At 40.8% G+C, this 22615-nt stretch overlaps 1 protein-coding gene across 1 annotated transcript in view; it reads left to right on the top strand.

Annotated features, from left to right (window-relative positions):
• CCDC73 (coiled-coil domain containing 73) overlaps positions 1–22615 on the top strand; it is a 68266-nt gene that overhangs the window by 41796 nt on the left and 3855 nt on the right. The window contains exons 13-17 of the mRNA XM_029583085.1: positions 406–516; positions 5755–5895; positions 8917–9130; positions 15444–16883; positions 22212–22345. Of these exons, the coding sequence (XP_029438945.1) occupies positions 406–516; positions 5755–5895; positions 8917–9130; positions 15444–16883; positions 22212–22345 (2040 nt within the window). The remainder of the gene's footprint in view (positions 1–405; positions 517–5754; positions 5896–8916; positions 9131–15443; positions 16884–22211; positions 22346–22615) is intronic.

The following is a 22615-nucleotide window of genomic DNA, read 5'->3' as shown; positions in this document are numbered from 1 at the left end:
TAGGCATAGCTGAGCAAAAGAAATCCCCAAATATTTAGGATGCTTGGTGTAATATTTTTTTCTATACTTTCACTGGCATGGGTTGAATTATGCTACATCTCATACTTAGCTCTGCAGTTTATAATACTTTTCAGCACATTAAAACTTATGCAGTGAAACTGAATAATGGCAAGTGTTTTTATACCCTTTTATAGCCAGTTCTTTTCCATCACCTCCCCCTCTTTCCTGCTAGCTAAACTCTAAGCAGCTTTCTGTTAATTTATGAAAATTATTGTTCAGAGTGCATTATCACTGATCTGCATGGCACTTCCAGCGTGTTAGATGCAAAGGTCCAAGCAACATAAAACACATCAAAATTCATTAATGTGGTATTGATTATTTTTTGGATAATTAATTTTATTGCAGATCCTTGAACGAGATAATGAGCTGCAAAGGGAGAAGACGAAAGAAAATGAGCAAAAGTTCCTGAATCTTCAGAATGAGCACAAGAAAGCACTGGGAACTTGGAAAAAAGAAGTGGGTATATTAGATTGAATGTTAGACTTTGTCAGGCGAGTCACTGGAGACTGATTTCCAGCGCCTATAAGGCACCCTACCTGGGGGCCTTCAGTAGTAAACACGAGAACCAACAATAGCATGAGACTGTGAGAGGGAGCGTTCGGTCTGTGCATGCACCAATTTAAAGAGATGTCTTTTTAGTTTGCACTGGAAGATAGTAAGAAAGGTTGCTTCTTAGGTATCGGCTGGTAGATGGGGCACTCCTCGTGCTATGAGCAGTTTAGAGGTTTGCTGCTTGGAACAATAATACTGTGTCACTGCCGGCACATTAGGTGCAACGGAGATTATTCAAACAGATAAAGACTGCAAAAGCCATCTAGCCTGACTAATTTGATCTGTTTTTTCAAGTTTCAGTTTTATCCTTTGACTAAAATTTTCACTGTTTTCTATCCATTACTTCCTTTTGTATTCCAGATGATAGTCACTGTTACTTTATATCTAATGGGTTCTGTGTGTGTCATTTTATGTTTTTGTTGTATTCTGTGCTTTGGTTATACCCGATCTTGAGGACATGTAGAAAGATGGGTAAGAAATCCAAATAAAGCAAACTGTAAATGATCAGCACAAATTGGCAAAGTGCTATGAGAGGAGTCAGATATAGCTCAGAAAACAAATCTATTCAAAGAACTCTTATTAAGTAATAATTTGCAGTTGTGTGAAGTCACATAAGGATTTTTGGTTTTGATAAAGGTGATTATATTTTGGTGCTCAATGAAGCGGATTCATAGAAGCAGAAAATGGTGGCAGATAAGGATAATGGGGCTCCTTTAACCTCTGTCCAGTTAACAATCCCTGCTAACAATCCCCTGTGCTTATTCCAGGCTTTCTTGAATTTCATTATTGTTTTTATCCCCACTACCTCCATGTGTTGCATGCATCCATCATCTTTTTTGTGAAGAAACATTTCTTAATATTACTCCTGAGTCTGCCCCTTTTTAACCTCATATCATGATTTTTGGTTCTAGCACTTCCTTTTCACTGAAAGTTTGCCTTTTCTTCATTATTAATGCCTTCATTTATTTATTTCAAATTATTTATCTATCGCATTACTAAAACAATATAAAATTTGACATAACATAGTATTCATTAGGATTACAAGATGTAACAATGATAGCAAGCTCTGCAGACCTCATCTTTCAGGTATTTCAATGTCTCTACCATATTACTAGTCTCTGCCCTCTCAGATATACGTTTAGGTCCTTAAATTTCATTTCATAGGGCCTTTGGTACAGTTTTGTTAGCTCTTCTCTTAACCAGCGGTGAATTCACGATGTCGGACTGGCCCGGGTATTCGCCACCCAGGCCGGCCCAGGACACATCACGTGGTCTGCCGAGCGTGGCTCTGTCACGGCCGCACACGGCAGACCACGTGACTGGAGCGATCGGCCCACCGGGGGATGTCCGATCCCCCGATAGGCCAATCTGCCCCTGCTCTTAACTGCCTTTATTCTGTGTATATCCTTTGAACGATATGGCCTCCAGAACTGGACACAATAGTCCAGATGAGACCGTACTCATGTCCTGAAGAGAGGCATTTCTTTTTCTGCTGGTTAATTATATCTCTCCCTGACTCTAGCATCCCTTTGGCTCTGGCTACTGCCTTGTCAGACTGTTTTGTAACCTTTAGAATGGCAGATAGGATCATCCTGAGAAATGTTTCCTCTTTTGAGGAGAGAAGGGAGGCTGTGATGAAAAGCACTTTAGGAAGGTCAGGCAAATGCAAAAATGGGATTCAGAGTTTGAGCAGTAGCTCAAGTAGCAACAATTTGGGCAATAATCATCACATAATGAGGCACTTGGAGCTGGGAAGCTCTGAGCTGTGGAATGCATTATCATTATTACATTATTGTAAACCGTTATGATGGCTTTATAATGAAGCCGAATGACGGTATATAAAACCTGATAGATAAATAAATAAATCTATATGAAACTCATTACCCCTTGTCTGACATAAGCCTCCTAGAGAAAAAGGCGGAGAAAGAGCCCAAAATGCATACCCACATTCCAACCACAGCCCTCTCTTTGCATGCTCTCTCCAATGCTTATTCACCTCACCTCCACAGAAATCAACGGGGAAGACGTCAGCAGTCATGTGCTTTAAACAGTTAGTAATGAAGGCAAATGTTAACAATGGCTTAACATGATACAAAGCATGATGTGCTGCAGTCTTTAGGACCAAACCCCATTTCTATATTGAAAAATAAAGAGCATGGTATATATGTCGTCGTCGTTGTTGTCTTTGAATAATTATGAAGGTCAGTTTAAATCAGTCATACATTCTTTATTGTGAAGAAGCTCCTAATCTACAAAATATATTGATTCAAAAGGTTAATATGCACCCCCAACACAGACACCGTATTTCTCCTGAAGGCTGCCTTGGGAGGGACTAGGCAGGCAAATGCTCAACAACCATGGACGATACACTGTCCTTGTATTTCATGCATCAAAAAAGATTGAAGAAACATCAAATAACTGCCAGCATGGTAAGATGGAAGAGGCAGTTAAAGCCAAAAGGGCATCTTTCAAAAAATGGAACCAGGCAAGAGGATAAGTACTGGCAAGTTAGATGTCAAACAGTAGTGAGACAGGCCAAGAGAGGATTTGGGAAGAAGCTTGCCATAGAGACATACATTAATAATAAAAGTATAGGTATATTTGGAATAAAATGCCTATGAAGGAGTCAGTTGGGTTACTAGACCAAGGGATGAAAGGAGTGCTCAGGAAGAACAAGAAATCAGCAGAAAAACTGAGGGAATTCCTTGCTTCTGTCTTTACTGATGGGGATGTTGAAAAGAATTCTTTGGTGGTGATTGTGCGCAACTAAAGCAAATCTCTGTGATAACATGGAAGGTGCAGTATAAACAGGACTGGATGGAGTTCACCCCAGAGTTCTGCAAGAACCCAGACATGAAATTGCAGAACTATTACTATTAATAACCTGTAACCTGTTACATTTAAAACAGCCACAGTTAGTTGAGTGTTGTCAATGTAACATCAGACTTTAAATAGGGTTCTGGGGTGATACAGGAATCTGATGTTGGTGCTGGGCAAAATGGTAGAAACTATTGTTGAGGTCTGCATTGGACAGTTTGTGGATTTGTGGAATACAAGATTTAAAAAAAAGTAAATAAAATACAAACAAAATTACTGGTCTAATAGCTAGATGGGGAAGAATCGACATGGTTTTAGCAAAGGGAAGGCTTGACTTACAAAACTATTAGATTTCTTTTTTTTAAGGTATAAATAAACATGTAGCCAGGTAGACTAAAGAAAGCTATTGCTATCCCTGGGCATGAGTAACAGGAAATAGATCTGATTTATGGGATTTGCTGAGTACTTGTTGTGACTCATGCTGCCTACTAGCAGAGACAGGATCCTGGTCAGAGATAGGATGCTGACCCAGCTTGGCATTTCTTATATTCTTCAGTTCTAATATTAAATATTGTGTGCAACAAAATTAAAACTTATGCATGCAATATTTTAAAATTCTGCATACATTTGTCAAAATAGCACAATATTATTATTATAATTATTATTATTATTATACCGTCATTCGGAAAGGGTTCCATCATAACAGTTTACAACAGTTTTTAAAAGACTAATACAATGTCAAATCTTAAAACATATAACTTATCATCTACAAAATTAAGCATAGTTAAAATAGCATCACCATCTATTATCAGTACATCATCAAAAATAAAATATAGAATAAAACAACAACCTTCCTAAAACACAGATAAACTAATATAATAAAATCAATTTACAAAATTCATGAGAGTAAAATTGTGAAAAAGAGATAGTAAAATAAGAGACTACTGACTTTCATCAAATGCCTGCCTGAAAATCCAAGTTTTAATTTCTTTTTTGAATATTTTTAAGTTATCTTCTCAGAAAGCTGAACTTGCTCAACCAGTTGTGAATTTGCAGGTAAAATTAATAATAATATAGGGGTAGATTTTCAGAGCCCTGCTCGCCTAAATCCGCCCAAAACCGGGCGGATTTAGGCGAGCAGGGCCCTGCGCGCCGGGAAGCCTATTTTACATAGGCCTCCCGGCGCGCGCAGAGCCCCGGGACTCGCGTAAGTCCCGGGGTTCTCGGAGGGGGGGCGTGTCGGGGGCGTGTCGGGGGGCGGGCCCGGTCGTCGCGGCGTTCCGGGGGCGTGTCGGCAGCGTTTTGGGGGCGGGTACGGGGCGTGGCTACGGCCCGGGGGCGTGGCCGCGCCCTCCGTACCCGCCCCCAGGTCGCGGCCCGGCGCGCAGCAGGCCCGCTGGCGCGCGGGGATTTACGTCTCCCTCCGGGAGGCGTAAATCCCCCGACAAAGGTAAGGGGGGGGTGTAGACAGGGCCGGGCGGGTGGGTTAGGTAGGGGAAGGGAGGGGAAGGTGAGGGGAGGGCAAAGGAAAGTTCCCTCCAAGGCCGCTCCGATTTCGGAGCGGCCTTGGAGGGAACGGGGGGAGGCAGCGCGGCTCGGCGCGCGCAGGCTATACAAAATCGATAGTCTTGCGCGCGCCGATCCAGGATTTTAGTGGATACGCGCGGCTCCGCGCGTATCTACTAAAATCCAGCGTACTTTTGCTTGAGTCTGATGCGCAAGCAAAAGTAGGCTGTTCGCGCGCCTCTTAAAATCTACCCCATAATGTCTGAACAATAATTTAAAATGGAATACAGAAAAATAGTATTCAAAGATAAAGAATTTTATCATTTTTATGCAGAATTTCCCCAGGAGAATTATAAAAGTACATCATAAGGGAAAGCCCACCAGTTCCCCCCACCCCATGTTTATGATTAAAGATCCAAAAATGGGATCAATTTTGTTGGTTTTTCAATACTGATACTAATTGGTTTTTAATTTATTCAGAAACAACTACTTTAGTCATGGATTATCTTTTTTCTGATTTATCAAAAATGAGACCAAAAAGTTTTTGCCTTTAAAAGAAGATTTTCAGAATGTTAAGGCTGAAATTGTTAATTGTAATCAGATTTCAAAAATGTCCATTTAAATAAATTTGGGGCCAGAAGACTGAGTTGGTTATCCTATACTGTTTAAAAAAACCATTGTTTACTATAGCTTATCATACTGTCACCTTCATATTTTAATTTCTTGACATGAATTTTTAGTGAAAAGTAGTAAGTATATCAACAACAGCTTCCTTGCGCTATTAATATCTTTACTTGTAAGTCTGTTCTCTCTCTGCAGGAAGAGAATTTCAAAGCAGAAATTGTAATGATGAAAAAAGAACTGGCATCAGTTAAGGAATCCTGTATTGCCCTCCATGAGAGTCGCAGCAAGTTATCTTCTCCGAAAGCTGAACTTGCTCAACAAGTTGTGACTTTGCAGGTAAAATTAGTAATGGGACGGGATGCATTCTTAAAAAAGAAAACAAGGTGTTTTTCCTTTTGGATATTCTTCATGTGTTTGATAATATGTGCATTCTGTACATCACATTGAAAGCAGATGAAATGTCATATATGTGAACGACTGAGAGATCAGGAGCGGAGACCACTACACGGAATCTGCCTTACTTGGACAGAGAGAGGGAGGGTCATTTTATAACAGCTTGCAGAGGGCTGAAGTCCTCGTGTACAAAGCACATGGTCATGTCCGCGGAACTCGGCATTGATGCCTGCTTGGGAGCAAGTCTAAATATGTCCACTTACATTTACATGCATGCTCTTGAAAATGAAAGGCATGCACATGAATGATTGCCCGCCCTAACTCTGCTCTCCCCGCCCCTCCCCTCCCCGGGGAATGCCTCTTTCCAGCATGTGTAAAAGTAAGCATACTTCTACGCACACACCCCGTGTGGCAGTTCTCTAAAAGCTCATTTACATGTGGAAAATGATTTATGCACGGAAATGCTTTTGAAATTCAGGTCCTTAAAGAAGGAATTTCAGTAGCTATAGCCAGCTGTTAAGATCCGACCTCTAAGGCAAATATCAAATCACCCCAAACAAACCCCCTTTACGTGGATTTTTAGGAATTTCCCGTAGTCTGCTTGCTTCATCTGCAACCTTTGGGATAGGGTAAAGGAGGCACAGCTGACGGTCTGACAGCTCACAAAGGCTTCAGCCAGGGAAAAGTAGCATCTGAAAAGTAGGAAAGTATGAAAAAGCGCACTGTCTGCTCAGACTTGCCATGCTTTGGGTATACCTTTGACTCCTGGAGGAATTCTGTGCAAAAATCAATCTATCGACTGGTCTGTCAATGACCCAATAAAGACGAGTTATAAAAAAAATCAAAATCACTGGTCAGATAGTTAGACAACGTGGTCTTAGCAAAGGGAAGGCTTGCCTTACAAATCTATAAGGATCACCAACTTCATCTCTCTCTCCTTGTTCTCTCTCCTGAGTACTTTTCTCTGCCTCCCTCCACTGCCACCTCAGTCACTCCCCCTATCCCAGGCTCAAATCCCCCCAGCTAGCTCTCTCTCTCTCTCTCTCTGCCTGCCTCCCTCTCCATCCCTCCCAGATCAAACCACCATCCCCAGCTTTGTCCCCCAGGCTCCAGTGATGAGTGAGAGTTGGACAGCTCAGGAGCACAGAAGTACCAACATGGTGTTGGCAGCATCAGGGGAAGTGGTAGCACTGAGTGGGAAGGCTGTTGCCAGACTGATCAGCAGTTTGCTTCCGAGGGAGAAGGCACCTGCACCATGGAGAAGAAGCAGACAGCAGATGAACAAACACAATGGAGATTTGAAGGTGACGCTCTCCTTCCTCTTCCAGCTCCTATAGTGGATGTTCTTCTGCCTCCTGGTCCCCCACCAAATTCTCTGCCCAAAACAAAATTCTGTGCTGGTGGGGAATTCTGGGTGTACGCAATTATACACTCAGAGTTAAATGTACACCGGATTACATCAAGCTCCGTCTGCTTCCCAGCACACAAATACTCACACAGTAATAATTCAGTCCTCCACATTCCCTATGTTAAGCACACTTTCCCAGCATGTCCTGCTTACTCTCCAGCAGATGCAGCTTCTGTTCTCAGCACTCCCCCAGAAAATCAGAAAAGGATGTTAGTTCTAAATTTGTAAAACGGGCTGGACAAATGAACATTAACAAACCAGTCTAATGTCAACGAAACTCACCTTTCAGCACCAGTTATTTTAATTGTTTGATTTTTCTTCTCTAGTTATGTGTAATAATACACTCCAGGGTTTGTGACATATGTAAGCAAAAATAAAACCTTGTAATTTATTGTTTATTCAACAATCAGCAAGAGTTTTAACTCCTGTTCTGAGTGCATTTATGAACCACGAGAGCAAAAGCTGAGTGTCTTTGGCAATTGGCAAGTATGTTGATGGATGTTTTGAATTGTGTTATTAAACTTACAAAATCTGCTTGGATAAAGAAAAATAAGCAAGGCTTGATTTTTAAAATAAGTTACTCTTCATTCTTTTATTGCTTATCCAGTTTCTCAGTTGCAATCTGAGCAAACTAGAGTGCATTATGATGGAATCAAGCATTATTAAAGTTGTCTTGCCAGTGGTCTTATTGTCTTGATGCTGCATTGAAGAATTCATGCATGGTCATATGCCAGGGGTGGCCTCCGGTCCTTAAGAGCCATAAACGGGCCTGGTTTTCAGGATATCCACAATGAATATGCATGGGACATATTTGCATATAATGGAGGCAGTACATGCAAATCTATCTCATGCATATTCACTGTGGATATCCTATAGACCAAACCTGTTTGTGGCTTTTGAGGACAGGAGTTGGCCATCCCTGTCATTTGTTATTGAGTGGAATGCTGATAGACTAACGCAGGGGTAGAAAACTCCAGTCCTGAAGTGCCACAAACAAGATATCCACAAAGAATATGCATGAGAATTGCATGCACTGCCTCCATTGTAAGGAAAGTTATCTCATGCGTATTCATTGTGGAACTCCAGGACTGGTGTTGCCTACCCCTGTGCTAACTCGTGATCTGGATGTGAGAAGGAACATGTTTAGACCATGTTTTAATTATTTAATTTACTTATTGAAATGCAATTAGATGCTCTCTTTCTAAGAAAATTAAAATGTCTCACAGGGTTACATAGTGACAATAACCACATCAATGTGAACAAGAAGAGTATCAACTTGACAGTAAGGCAATCGCATCTGAAATCTTAAAATCCCTTCTCAGATTTTAGGATGCACCTGGGGGCAGGAGGGGGTTTTATCTATAACTGTTCAAAATGTTTGGCAATGGGGGGTGTCCCACCCACTGCCAGGGCAACAACCTGATCAGCGCCATTGATTCAGGAGACCAATATTGAATTGCCTTGGCCAAACTATAGCAAATCTAGTGGAGAATATGAACTGGCATGGTTTCTGCACCCTCAAGTGTATTTGAACTACAACTTCTATGTTCTGCCAGAACGTGCTAGAACCAGATCAGCTAAATGAAACAGAAAGCAAGCAACCAGAAAACGGATGTACAGCAGTCACAGCTGGAGATGTAAAGACTTGTAGAGAAGAAGAAACCAGCGAGATACAAAGCATGGAAAAGTGCACTTCAGAATGCAAGGAAGGCCAGAGAGAACGGACACATAACATATATAAAGAACACAGGACTGAAATAGTTGCTAAAGGTACAGTAAGTGTTTAATAAGTCTCACACATCCTAAACTGTATTTTCAATAGTGACTGACTTAAGTGTAACTTTTAAACACAACACAATCTAAATAGAGAAAATTATAACAAAGTGTAAAGTATAACTGATTTCAATTGTGTGATGACATTCAACTATATTATTTATACACAGAAACTGGAACTGTGTAAGAAAAATACGTCTGGCTTGCACCATAGAGCATGACAGCGAGAAGACAACTGGCCCAGCTGCCAGCCATAGCAGGCGAGTGCTTGTCATCTCAGGCAGATAAGCATACAAGATCCCTCACTTAGTTCACGCCCCAGCACTCCTCCCTAACGGCATCTAACCACCAAGCTTTGTAATCATCTAAATAGGTACCAATCTGGCATCCTAGGTCACTGCGACGGGATGTTATCCTGCAGCCAGTTTCTGGGGAGCTGTCACTCTATTTACATAATTGCTTGTTTAACAGTTGTTAACAATGTTTACCTTTTCCATGGTCTCCTATAGACCCGGTGGCTGTTCTGCTTCCTTGTACTCCATATGCTCCGCATATACATTTTTCCAGAATGTTCTGTTTTGGCTTTGGTTAGTGGTGTTTTAATTGCACTAATGTTCTGTTCTAGGGTTCTGTCTAAATGTTTCATTTTTATTTCTGCTTTCTTCATATTGTACCGCCACATATTTTGTGCTTCTGCTGCTTTTTCAACTACTTATTGGAGAGTAGGAATTTAAGGTCTTGTGTCAGCACAGCATGTTTCAGCTTAAGCATGTTACTTCAGAGGTTAGATATAATTATGCTTTTGCGACTGGAAGATATGACCATGTTGTTGGAGTAGGGTGCTAAAGCTCAAATGATTTTGGATGGAATCAGATATGAAGGTGGCTTGCTTTAGTTCAGAAAGCTTCTTAAAGCCTATTTTTTTCACCCAAGCTTTCCCTGTTCAATAAGATGTGGCCTGAGTATCGGGTATTTAGCCTTTTTGTTTTTTTGGCTTTCTAGGCTTAACTGATTATGTGTGTGTATTGTGATCCGCCAAGATTCATGGATTAACGGACTATAAAGTTTTAAAATAAATAAATACATGTATTTGCTATGTAACTTATTTAGGGGAGGATTGAAAAGTATTTATGAGATTTTAGATTTAATCAATCTATGGCTTTATGATGACTATATTGTAAAATATGTATAGTATTGTTTAAAGTCCTAAGGACTTAGTTTTATATTGTATTATATTTATGCTGTAAATTGCTTTGGGCTGTGCATAGAAGTAAATACAAAACATAATGGCAGAGGCAGACCTTGATACTGTTGCTATTACAGAGATATGGTTCAGTGACTTCCATGAAAGGGATATGGTCTTACTAAGATAGGAATGGCAGAGAAGTGGGAGAAGTAGCTTTTTAAGCAAAAATTTAAAAAAAAAAATAAAAAAAAAAATATATATATATATATATATATATTAGAGATGTGACTCAGAACTGAAATCCGAACCGATTCCGATTCACATCTCTAATATATATATATATATATATATATATATATCAAAGCAACTAAACTGGAGGAGACATGGAGAAAGGATTATCTTGCAAAAGGGAGATGGCAGTTTCATCTGTATTGGTGTGGTCTACAGACCCATGACACAGGTAGAAGAATTAGACAGAGGTGTGATCAAAGACATTCATAAGATGGGAATGAAAAGGGGAAGGGTTGTTGGGAAATGTTAATGTGCCAGATGTGAACTGGAATATCCCATGTACAGAATTGGTTAGAAGTAGAGAGATACTGAACTCCCTTCAAAGGACATTCCTCAGACAGATGGTAAGGGAACGTATGAGGGAGATGGTACTTATGAACAGAGAAAGCATTTCTAATGTCCGGGTAGGCAGCCATCTGAGCAGCAGTGATCATCAGATGTTAAGGTTTGATTATATGAAGCCAAAGAAGAGAGGCTGTCACCAGGACCTATCGCCTATTGAGACGCACAGTCTCAATAGGCGAATTAGGCGGTTGCCTAGGGCACCAGCCATTAGGGGGCAGCAAAGAGCAGCCATATGGGGCCATGAGCAAAAGATTCGCCTAGAGGGCGTAATACCCTTGCAATGGCCCTGGGTGTCACCCAAAAGTCTGAGCTAGATTTCAAATATACGAACACTGGTAAAATGGGGAAGTATCTTAAGGAGGTGCTAGCAAGGTGGGAGAATGTAGGAGAAGAGAATTGACACTGAGATAAACTAAGAGGAGCAATTGAAAGAGCAACAGATCTTTATCTGAAGAAAGCAAATAAAAATAAGAGAGAAAAGGCTGAAGGTTTTCAAAAGAAGAGGCTGAAAATGTAAAGGCAAAAAGATAGCATTTAAACCTACAAGGGATCTCAGAAAGTGGAGCATAGAGAAGACTATGGTAACGCTGCAAGAGGCAGGGGAAGTTCTGTGTGTAGTTCTGGTCATGGAAAAGGTATGGAAGGGCACTAAAAATGATAAAGCTCCTTTATGGAGAAAGGCTAAACAGATGATATGATTGGGCTTTATAAATCATGAGTGGGCTGGAATAGGTAAATAAGGAACAGTTATTTATCATTTCAGATAACACTATAATATTCTCAGTTTCTTCTCTTTTCCTTTCCCAAAAACTCAGTTATGTGTATGTGAGTGCAGAAATTCAAGGCAGAAGTGTACCATGTGCGTGTATGTAGAGGGGCTTGCTCATCACAAAGCAGGCAAAGAAAACCCAGGATGATATTTATTTATTTATTTAACACTTTTCTATACCGACCTTCATGGTAGGGACCATATCAGATCGGTTTACATCAAAAAGGGGGAACTGTAACAAAACCGTAGATAAAACAGGAAGAACAAAGTTACATTCAACAAGGGTGGTAAACTTGGAAGCAAGACTGCTAGAAAGAAAGGTCTAGAGGAACATAGTGCTTAGGATAAAAATAACAGTTGGAGAGTCAGGGTAGGCTCTTATACATAACTTTGGGATAGTCAGGAGATCCCTTGTTCATAATGGATTTTCGGTCGTCTAATGTGTGTCTAAGGGATCTGAGTAGGCCTGGCGGAAAAGCCAGGTCTTGAGTTTTTTTCTAAACGTTAAGAGGCAGGGTTCCAGTCTAAGGTCGGATGGGATATTGTTCCAGATAGCTGGGCCTGCTGTAGAAAAGGATTGGTCTTTGGTCGAGGTGAGGCGTGTGGCTTTTGTAGGTGGGGCTTGAAGGGTTCCTTTATATACTTCTCTGGTCGGTCTGTTGGTGATATGGAGATTGAGAGGGAATTTGAGGTCCAGATGCAGATGATGATAGTATCCACTGATTTCAAAGTAGAAAAATTGTATGGCAGGTCTTTAGCAGGAGCCAGAGGGATGCTAGAATGCAAACGGAGAGGTATAACTAGTAGGAAAAAAGAACATAATTATGCCATTATACAAGATTATTGCAATGCTTTGTACGTTGGTCTCCCAGCATCATCTCTTAAAGCCTTGCAGATGTTACAAAACGCTGCTGCCAGATTGATTTCAGGCTGGTCAATGTAAGCCGCTATTTCCCCTGTGCTCCGGGAGTTACACTGGTTACCAGTTTCCTCACGGGTTATGTACAAAGTTTTGTTGCTTGTTCACAGTCTCCTTGTGTTAGATTCCTTTCCCTGGGTCAATGCACTTTTATGTATCTATAACCCTTGCCGAGCTCTACGATCCTCTGAGAGAGAGTTGTTGGAGGTGCCCTCGGTTCATCAGGCTCACCTAGCTGAGACGCGTGAGCGGGCGTTCTCAATCACTGCCCTGGACCTCTGCAATTCCCCACCCATGACGTTGCATCTTATAAGTTGAACTAAAACTTTTAAAGAAATGCTGAAGACATTTATTTGAGTACGCTTCTCATTAATATCTCAGATGGCAGTTGTTGCGGCAAAATGATGCCGTGTTGATTTTATGGTCTTATTGGTTTATTATTTGTTTTTATATGTTGTGGCATCTTATTTTATGGTATATGTGCTTTGTTATGAACTACTTCAGACTTTGGTATATGGCGGTATACAAATTTTAAATAAAAATAAAAGATAAAGTTATTGGTGCCCAGTTCTGGAGGTCACACTTCTGGAAAGATAAGAGGCAGAGTAGAAATGGTCCAGAGAAGGGCTACCAAACTGCTGCAGGGTCTGCTCCAAAAGTCGTATGAAGTAAGATAATATGCATAAAACGTAAGCTTTTCTCAGTTGAAAGGAAGATCGAGAACAGGAGGTCACTGTATGGAATTCCAAACTCAGGAAATCATTTTTTCATGGAAAGGGTAGTGGATGCCTGGAGCACTAATCCAGAGGAGGTAGAGGAGGCTAAAATAACAGACTTCAAAAAATCTCAGGCTAAATGCAGATGATCCTTAGTTGGGGAAAAAGTGAAACAATAGTGGAAGCGTGACCTAACAGCACCATAGGCCATGGGGTTAGTAGGGCTGGTACCAACAGCCTATAACTCGAGAACGCGGATGAAAAGAAAAGGATGGGAGCTGAGTTGGTCTAGCAGACTACAAATTAAGATGGGGGGGGAAGATGAGGTATCAACTGGGTCTGACTGGTAGGCTGCCTAGAGCTAGTGGTACTCAGCTGGCCTTAAACTGTGTAGAATCAACAATGAACTATAAAAGTGGGGTACTGACCATCATATAGAAATGTAATGATATGCGATAGGATGATTATTGCCAATTGTTAAATTTGCAATCATGCAAATAAAACTTAAATTTCCAGAAACTAGGCTAGTGGTGGTGGGATACCATCCAAAAAGGCCATAAGGACCTAGAAGGCTAGTATTTATTTGTAGCTATTTAGATTACAGAGCTTTGTGGTTAGAAATAGGAAGGGAGGGGTGTTGGATGTAAACTGAATAGAGGAATTCTGTAAGCTTATCTGCTCAAGATGCTACAGTACAAGAGAGGAAGATGATAAAAGTTGACTTGGATAAGGCTCTATGGGAATGATGTAATAAGGTGTGCTGAAGCTGCCACGGGTTTGTACGTACATTTTTCCGTGCAAAGCTCCATACAGGTATGCAATAAGGGTTTTGTGCAAAGGAAAAAAGCGCATACAAGCGCACTTACAAACCTGCAGTTTTTCTGCGCAAGTGCATGCTAATAGCATGCAAAAGAGGTGATTATCTATTTACAGGTAATGCAGGGAGTCGCGCTAGCAGGGAGATCAGGTTAGTGCAGGTTTTTGCACCTGGAACAGGGCAGGAATAAGTGAGAGCGCAGGTGTGGAGATCAGTTTATTGATGCTTTGGTGGGTTGGCCAAGTGGCGGACGGAATGGATAGAGAGAAGGCAGCTTCTCAGTGAGGCAGAATCACCGATCAGCATTTCACACTCTCGCTGACGGTCAGTCTGATCATGAAGGGGTTAGATATTGCTCTACCAACTTTCACATCAACTTCTGGACCACTAATTTATTCATTTTTTTGAAAAACAAAGGCTTTCACCCCAAGAATCAATAGCAGGCATTCACACGCCGATGGTTGTGCGTGTTTTACTAGTACGTAGGGCCGTTAGCGTGCGTATGTTTGGTGTGCGCAGATTTTAGGAGCGTATCTAATTAGCATATGCAGCCATTATTACATTCTGCGCTTCTGCTGGTTTTTGCTGTGCACACCCTAAAGATCTGCTCAGAAAAATCAGTGCGGATCTTATTTCATCGGCCCCTATGGCTGGCAGCTGTAGTAGTAACTTGCAGTATGGACAGTAATAAGTGGGCAGAGTAGGTGCCAATTGGTCTCTTTCTGCCATCCATCTGTGATTGTCCAGGGTACTAATACATAGACATTAGAGAAAGCACAGGACGGCTTCTACAGCCAAATCCAAAAGCAACGCACGTTCAAGCAGCCTTGTCTGAATTATCAAGAAGGCTGCTCACCCCGTAAAAATGTTGCTAACAATAATTTTGTGATGGGTTTGACAGCTGCTTCATTTTGATTGTAAATATTTGCTACTTTAACATAAGGCCTGGGGTAACCTGCATGGAGCGGTGGTTTTCTGCCATCATTACTATGTATGCTACATGGGGCAACTTTTGCAAAGTCTATGTCTTCTCTCTCTCTTCCATCCTCTCTCTTACCTTCAGCATAATATTTTGTCTAGTGGCCAACAGGATTTGACAACAACTTAAAAAAAAAAATGAGTTTCTTAAACTCTAATTTGATTTTCTTTTTTTTTAATATTTAACTGTTTTGGAGATTACATAATTAGAGCAACTTACAGTTTTAAAAATATGGATGATTTTGGTGCAGTAATTTATCACTAATTAGAAAATGCTCTTCTGATGCAGATTTTCAAGCATTTAAAGATCAAGTAAAAGAAACTAAACAGCAGCAAACAAAGACTCCTCAGAGCACAGCCCTCTGTGTGGCCAGGCTTCCAGAAGCAGAAGCACTTCTATCTGAGTGCAGCGACTCAGCCATCCCAGATTTAACAAAAACCCCTTGCTTGGAGAAAGACACTGCTAGTGCAGAACTCAAGTCTCAGTGCAGTCCTTGTTTGTTAGCAAAACCCCCAGCGGAAAAAGGAAAGGTGCTCGTAGACGATACTGAAGCATTAGGTGTCGGCAGTGCAGATGCAGGTCAGCAGACAGACTCCAGCAAGCATATATTTGGCACTACTACAAGTAAAGTAATTAATAATATAAATGATAAGACAGATACCGCACAAAATGACATAGGTGTCTTTATCAATGAGCCACCCAACAAAGAAATTCCGGATAATAACAAGAGTGAATATAATTCTTCAAAAATTAATCACACACATGGTTACAAATCTAGTTTGCAGGAGTGTAGTCTCACTTGTTTAGTTACTAAGCTGGGTAAAACAGAACAAGTACAGAAGTCAAATGAAAGAGCTGTTCTTCCACCCTCTGAGTCACTTCCATCTAAACAGGCTTTTACCGATCAACAAGAAATAAACGGCAGTGATAGAATGGATGAATGCTCTAATCTCAACAGTGCTTCAGATTCCATCAAGATTGCTCCATTTGTAACTGCAAAGATTGACATTGCAATGGAAAAAGACATCAACACTAAGACTGTGCAAGAGATCTCTTTACCTTTAAACAGTTCCGGTCAGAATAATGAAGAATCCAAAACAGGGGCAAACTGGAAAGATGTGCAGAGCAGCCCACCCGAGCAAGGGAGTGCTGAAGAGAGAGAACATAATGCAACTCTGCCTGCTCCTGGTATTAGCAGCATACTTGGAAAGAAAACAAACATATTTATATCTCAGGATGCAACTTCTGAAACTGTCAGTACCATCAGAAACAAAGTGAGCATGGATATACTCCTCTTGTCTGAAACAGGACAAAGTCTAAAGAAAGATGAACAGATTGCAAGAGAAAATGCATTGCTAAACAACATAAGAGAGTCACTGAGTAATGCACTTCCAGAAAGAAGAGGTTCTGAAGGATGGCAGGAAGAGTCGTACTCGACAGACATGAAGCCATCTGGAGATTTAGTAAACAGAAGGGCAAGGTCAGCCTTTGATCTTAAAACTTCAGGCAAAAAAACTGAGAAAACTCCAGTATACTTAATTTTTTCAGATCTCAGTGTTTTTCCAAGAGTAAATCAAGATGAAAGTCAAACCATGAATACATCAACTTCCAAAGCACCCTTCCTTTTTGATGAAAAAATAACATATCCAGTAGAAAACAAAGAAAGCTTTTCTAACACTTTGTATCAAAATCCAGTCATTAATGCAGTCACGAAAGAAACAATGTCTGGTAAGAACAAAGTTTTACTTAGTAATTAATAGTTAAATGAGACATTATTGGAGTAATTTTTGAGAAAAACTATGCATTTTGGTTCTTGTATGATACCTTGACCATGGTGTACAGACAGTACAAAGTTAAAATATGCTTGGCTTGAACAATTTCATAGCAGATGCACGGATCAAAGCAGATATTTAAGAAGTGGGATATGCTAGTCTAAAAAGAAAGGTTTAAGTTTAGACTGTTAAGCAATGAATAGAGGAACCTTGGACATCCACAAGAAGCTCAGTTCCACAGAATGAGGCTGAAAGAAGGCCCTGAAATGGGTGAAGGGTGCAGAGTATGTGTTTGGGATGTAAGCTAATTATAAGAGGTTGTTGGGAGTGAGACAAATGCATTTGCTTCATCATAGATCTGTATTTTTCTTAGAAACATGCTGGCAGAAAAAGACCATATAGCCTATCTAGTCTGCCCATCTGCCCAATTAATTTAGCTTTACAATTCCCATCATTACTTAAGAGATCCCGTGTTTATTCCAAGCTTTCTTGAATTCACATACTCTTTTTGTCTCCACCATCTCCATGGGGTGGCAGTTCCATACATCCACTACCCTCTCTATAAAGAAATATTTCTAAGATTACTCTAGAGTCTCCCTTGACCCCCCCTTATTCTAGACCCTCCTTTCTTTTGAAAGTGGCTCACCTTCTGTGCATGGAAAGCTTCAAGGCATTTACATGTCTGTATCATATTTCCCCTATCTTGCCTTTCCTCTAGTCTATACAGTACATGTTTAGATCCTTAAGTCTATCTCCATATGCTTTACAACAAAGAACACTGACTATTTGAGTAGCAACCTTCTGGACTGACTCCATCCTGTATATATCCTTTTGAAGGTGAGGTCTCCAGAATTGTACTCAGTATTCCAAGTGAGGTCTCTTCAGGGACCTACACAGGGGCAAATTCACCTCCCTTTTTCTGCTGACATTTCTCTCCCTTTGCAGCTAGCATCTTTCTGGCTTTTACCATTGCTTTATCCACATGTTTGGCTACCTTAAGATCATCAGTTACACTCATCCCCAGATCCCACCCTTCTTTCGTGCTTAGAAGAATTTCACTTCCAATTACTGTACCTTTCCCATGGGTTGTTGCAGCCTACATACACTCTCTGCATTTTTTAGCATTAAATCTTACCTGCCAGACCCCAGACAATTCCTCAAGCTTTACTAGATCTCTTCTTCATGTTTTCCATGCATTCCTGGCTGTCTATAATATGATAGAGGCCTATAAAATAATGAGTGGAATGGAACGAGTAAACGTTAGTTACCAGGTAATACATTAAAAACTAAGAGAAAATATGTTTTTACTCAGTGCATAATTAAGCCCTGAAATTCATTGCCAGAGGATGTGATGAAAGCTATTAGTGTAGCTGTGTTTAAAATATTTGGACCAGGTCCTGGAGGAAAAATCCATTAACCATTTTTAAGGTAGAGTTGCAGAAATCACTCCTTATTCTTGGGATAAGCAGCTTGGAACCTATCTACCCCTTGGGACCCTGCCAAATACTTGTGACCAAGCTTGGCCACTGTTGGAAACAAGATACTGGGCTTGATGGACCCTTGGTCTGACCCAGTAGGGCAAGCCTTATGTACCCTGTTGCAGATTTTTGTATAATCGGCAAAAGACAAAGCTTTTCCATCAATCCTTCCATATTATGTTGCTCACAAAAATGTTGAAAAGAACTGGCCCAAGGACCGATCCCTAAGGCACACCAATAGTAGTGCCGCCTCCTCAGAATAAGCTACATTTAGCACTACCCATTGTCACCTCCCACTTAACCAATTTCTAATCCAGTCAGTCACTCTAGGTCCCATCCCAAGGGCGCTCAATGTATTTATAAGTCACCTATAGGGAACAGTTACAAAGGCATTACTAAAGGTCAAGTGCACTACATCTAGCGCTTTCTCTTGCTCTAACTCTCTGATCACCCAAGATCTACCTCTAGTCCTACCATGCTGCCTCGGATCTTAACTTCTACTTTCACTCGCCTGTCTCCAGTCCTCTGGAACTACTCCCGACTCTGAAGGAGCATTGAAAAGGTCACCAGCGGAGCGGCCAGGACTTCTCTCACATATCTCCCACCCAACCCCATCGCCTTATCTACTCTAAGTTTACTTAGCTTCTCACATACCTACTTTTTTCCCCTGAAAATCGATTAAGGTTTACCTCGCTTCCAATTGTATTTGTATTCATTTTGTGTGGTCCTGCTCCGGGCCCTTTTACAGTGAACACAAAACAGAAATATTTGTTAAACAATTTCACTTTTTCCTCCTCATCTTCCTCCCCTTCAACTCTGAGTGTTATACTGACACTTTTGCACTTCCTTCTATCACTAACATACCTAAAAAAAAAAAAAGTCTTGCCCTCCCCATTTTACTGAATTTGCTATTTGCTCTTCCATTTGAATTTTTGCATTCCTGTCTGCTTTCTCAGCTTCTCTTAGCTCTTCCAGATATTGTCACACATCTTCCTCTTTCTGTTATTTCTTGTAGTTTTCTTTTCTCCCTTACATTTCCAACCCCTTCGTTAGAAAACCATAGTGGTCTCTTCTTTTTTCTCTCTTCTTTATTTACTTTCCGTTGCCTTTATAATATCTCCTTTTAGTTTTGTCCTTGCTCTTCTACTTCCCCTGGATTTTCCCATCCTAACAACCGCTTGCGGTACTCCCCCCATTTTAACAGTCTTCCTGAAGTCTAGGACCCTCGCCTTTTCAGGAATCTTTAATGCTATTCCTGCTGGCTGAGGGAGAACATGAAGGTTCATTCAAAGGTGAGGGTCCTAGGGAGAGCGGAACAGAGGATATGGGAGATAACAGTCTAGCAGCAGAGTTTTCCAAGGGTTGGAGAAGATGAGCTAGGTAACTGGAAGACCAGAATTGCAATATTCTAGCTAGGAATTGTACTTTGTCATCTTTAAGTGTAGTTACAAATATATTTCCAGACAGAAAATCCCCTCTCAAACTATCATCATTTTGCTGCCTGAAAAGTGTACTTTTAACTAAAAGCCTGAACAGAATTAGCCAAGTTTAGAGAGAATCTCATCCAGCCACACCAGCCTGCCCAAGGGGGCCACATAACTCTCCCTCTTCCTATGTCTACCTCCCCACTCCAGTCCCCCACACACTGCTGAATAATAACTCAGAGGCTTGCAGTTGGGTAGAACATGGACACAGCTTGTTTTCTTCATTTATTTATAAATGAGTCACCCAGACTCTCTTTTTTATATTACTTTTGCTTATCACCGCCATACTATGGAGAGGCACCCAGGAACAAAGTGTAGTGTGGCCTTTCCCTTCACAGATGGAGTAATGGTAGCATTTTATGGTTCAGCCAGGAATGCTCCTCCTCCTCCTCCTCACCCATTTGAGTATCACTGAGATTCTAATTTTAAAAGTTGTGAGATGACCCCCAACCTATCGTAAAAGCAGGAGATGGCCAGACTCCCCCCCCCATCATTTAGCATTAGTTTTGTTCATTTATGTGGTACTCGGAGGGCCCACTATTGTTGTAAAAGCAAGCAAGCAGGCTGACCCCTGCTCAATGTAATCATAAATGAACTTTTATTAAAACTTAAACTTATGAACCTGCGTGAAGCCCCTGGTTTTCTCGGCCAAGTTGCAACAAAAATCTCCTGCCTGACGAGCTTAACTAAACCTCACTCCAATTTTTAGCCTCTCAACCCCCCCTGTAAATCCCACATAAGCCCATTATTCTATCTAAGGGTGGGAATGTTTGCAGGCAGACAGCAAGGGGAAAGAGGCCAAGCCCTACACTGTCTCAGGCCTTACCGCCTGCCACTGGCTCCACCACCACCCACCGCCCGGCCCAGCTCCCCATCCACCGATAATACCTGCCCCAGACAAAAACCAGGGGGGTAGCCTGGGCCAGGCGGGTGGCGGCTGCGTTGTATCCGTAGGCTCTTTTCTTGTGACAGGATCGCTAGCAATATGATTCTTTTATTTTTGTGTTTTAGCATCATTCTCTCCAATCAGCGTCCTAACTACTTTCAAACAGTGCTTTCCCTTTAGCTCCTTATCTGCACCTACTCCCAGTCACATTCTTGTGCCAACTTCCTTTCTATTGTGCTATTAAATTCCCCAAAAACTCAGACAGAATTCCCAGCCTTTTGTAATCAGGTGAGTGAACAGGATTTCCTCTTACTTTTGATATTCATATTTGACAGGTAATTGACATATGGCAAAAATCTTTTATGCCATGTCAACCTTTTACAGTCACATGTAAGAGGCATATGCACTGGAAAAGGATCCACTGGCCAGTCCTACAGGAAAAATGAGCATTTTCAGTAAATAACCTTTTTCACTTGTATGTGACCATGTAAAATGGCTCAGAAGGCAGCACTGGATTTCAGGGTCACTGGCACTGGATAGGAGAGAGACAGACACTCATTCCCTGTGACCATGGATTGATATTAATATACCCAGAATCACAGAACTCGTTAGGTCTGCTTCATGATCGTACAGACATCCAAGCTATTGATTAGAGCAGAGGATGTTTGTTCAGAGGCAACCAAAGGGAGTTGGCGATACAATGTTTGAGTGTCGGGGTTATTTGTATGAGGTGAATGGCTTTACCCAACATTTTGTTTGATTTGTATTATATTTGGATGATTATGGTGCATTTTATTATTATTGCAAATCACTAAGGACCTGATGGAAGCGATTAAAAAATATAAATCATAAATAGTGTAGAGTGAAACATTAAGAACATTACACAGATAGCATTTTAACCTCTAATCTTACTGACATTTTATAGCTTTTTCCTTAATGGGTAGTATATGTATGCACCGAATTTTCATTTTAGAATGATGCTTTTGGTTTCTAAGGTTTGTGTATATATAGAAATTGAAAACTTTTTATGAAACTTGTATTTTTTATTCTTTTTATGTACTTTGTTTTTTATTTTAAGAGATACTGTTAACTGGTGTGAAGGTGTGTGCCGACACCGGTATATAAAAACCAATTAAATAAATAAATAACCATTAATTCCCAGAGGTATTATATTCATAAATGTTACATTTTAGTGACTATCAAATACTGGCATCATTAAATCCAGATAGGCAGATCATAATGTCACAAGATATTTCAAAAGATAGGCTCAATGTGTAATTCAACTATAAAATACAAATGAGGTAAAAATAAACAGAAATCCTCAAGAATTGAAGCAAAAGTATGGGATTCTTAAGCTCAACCCGAAGTTCATTCCCTCTGAAATGAGTGCTGAGAGAATAAATTGCAGTTGTTACCATTTCCTCTTTGTCAATCAGATTCTCCTAGTATTAGACGACTTGCTGACATTTGGAATAGCTCAAGTATGCATCGGGACCCCAGGAGAGATTGCAGTGAAGAGTGGAATGCAAGTGCACAGACAGTTTCTGATTCTTCTTGTCCCACAGAACATGTAAGTCAATTAAAAATATTGCAGAGCAGACCTTGGGTGAGCCAGTTCCAGATAGATGCAGCACTGTACACATCTGCTTGCTTTAAGACCGAGTTGATCTCCAAAATAATATAAAAGGAGCAACATGGCACCATTTTTCACAATTAAGGTTGATAGAAAACAGCAGGAAAAAGTCACAGCATATAAATCAAGCAGATGCGATCTGGTTTCTTTTGGGAGAAGGAAGGGCACTAGTTTTGTTCCTCAGGAAAAAGGGCTGTCCAGAATATT

This window comes from Rhinatrema bivittatum, chromosome 17, assembly GCF_901001135.1.
Source record: "Rhinatrema bivittatum chromosome 17, aRhiBiv1.1, whole genome shotgun sequence".
Lineage (NCBI taxonomy): Eukaryota > Metazoa > Chordata > Amphibia > Gymnophiona > Rhinatrematidae > Rhinatrema > Rhinatrema bivittatum.
The sequence above is the reverse complement of the archived record's forward strand: the minus strand, read 5'-3'. Positions and strand labels throughout refer to the sequence as shown.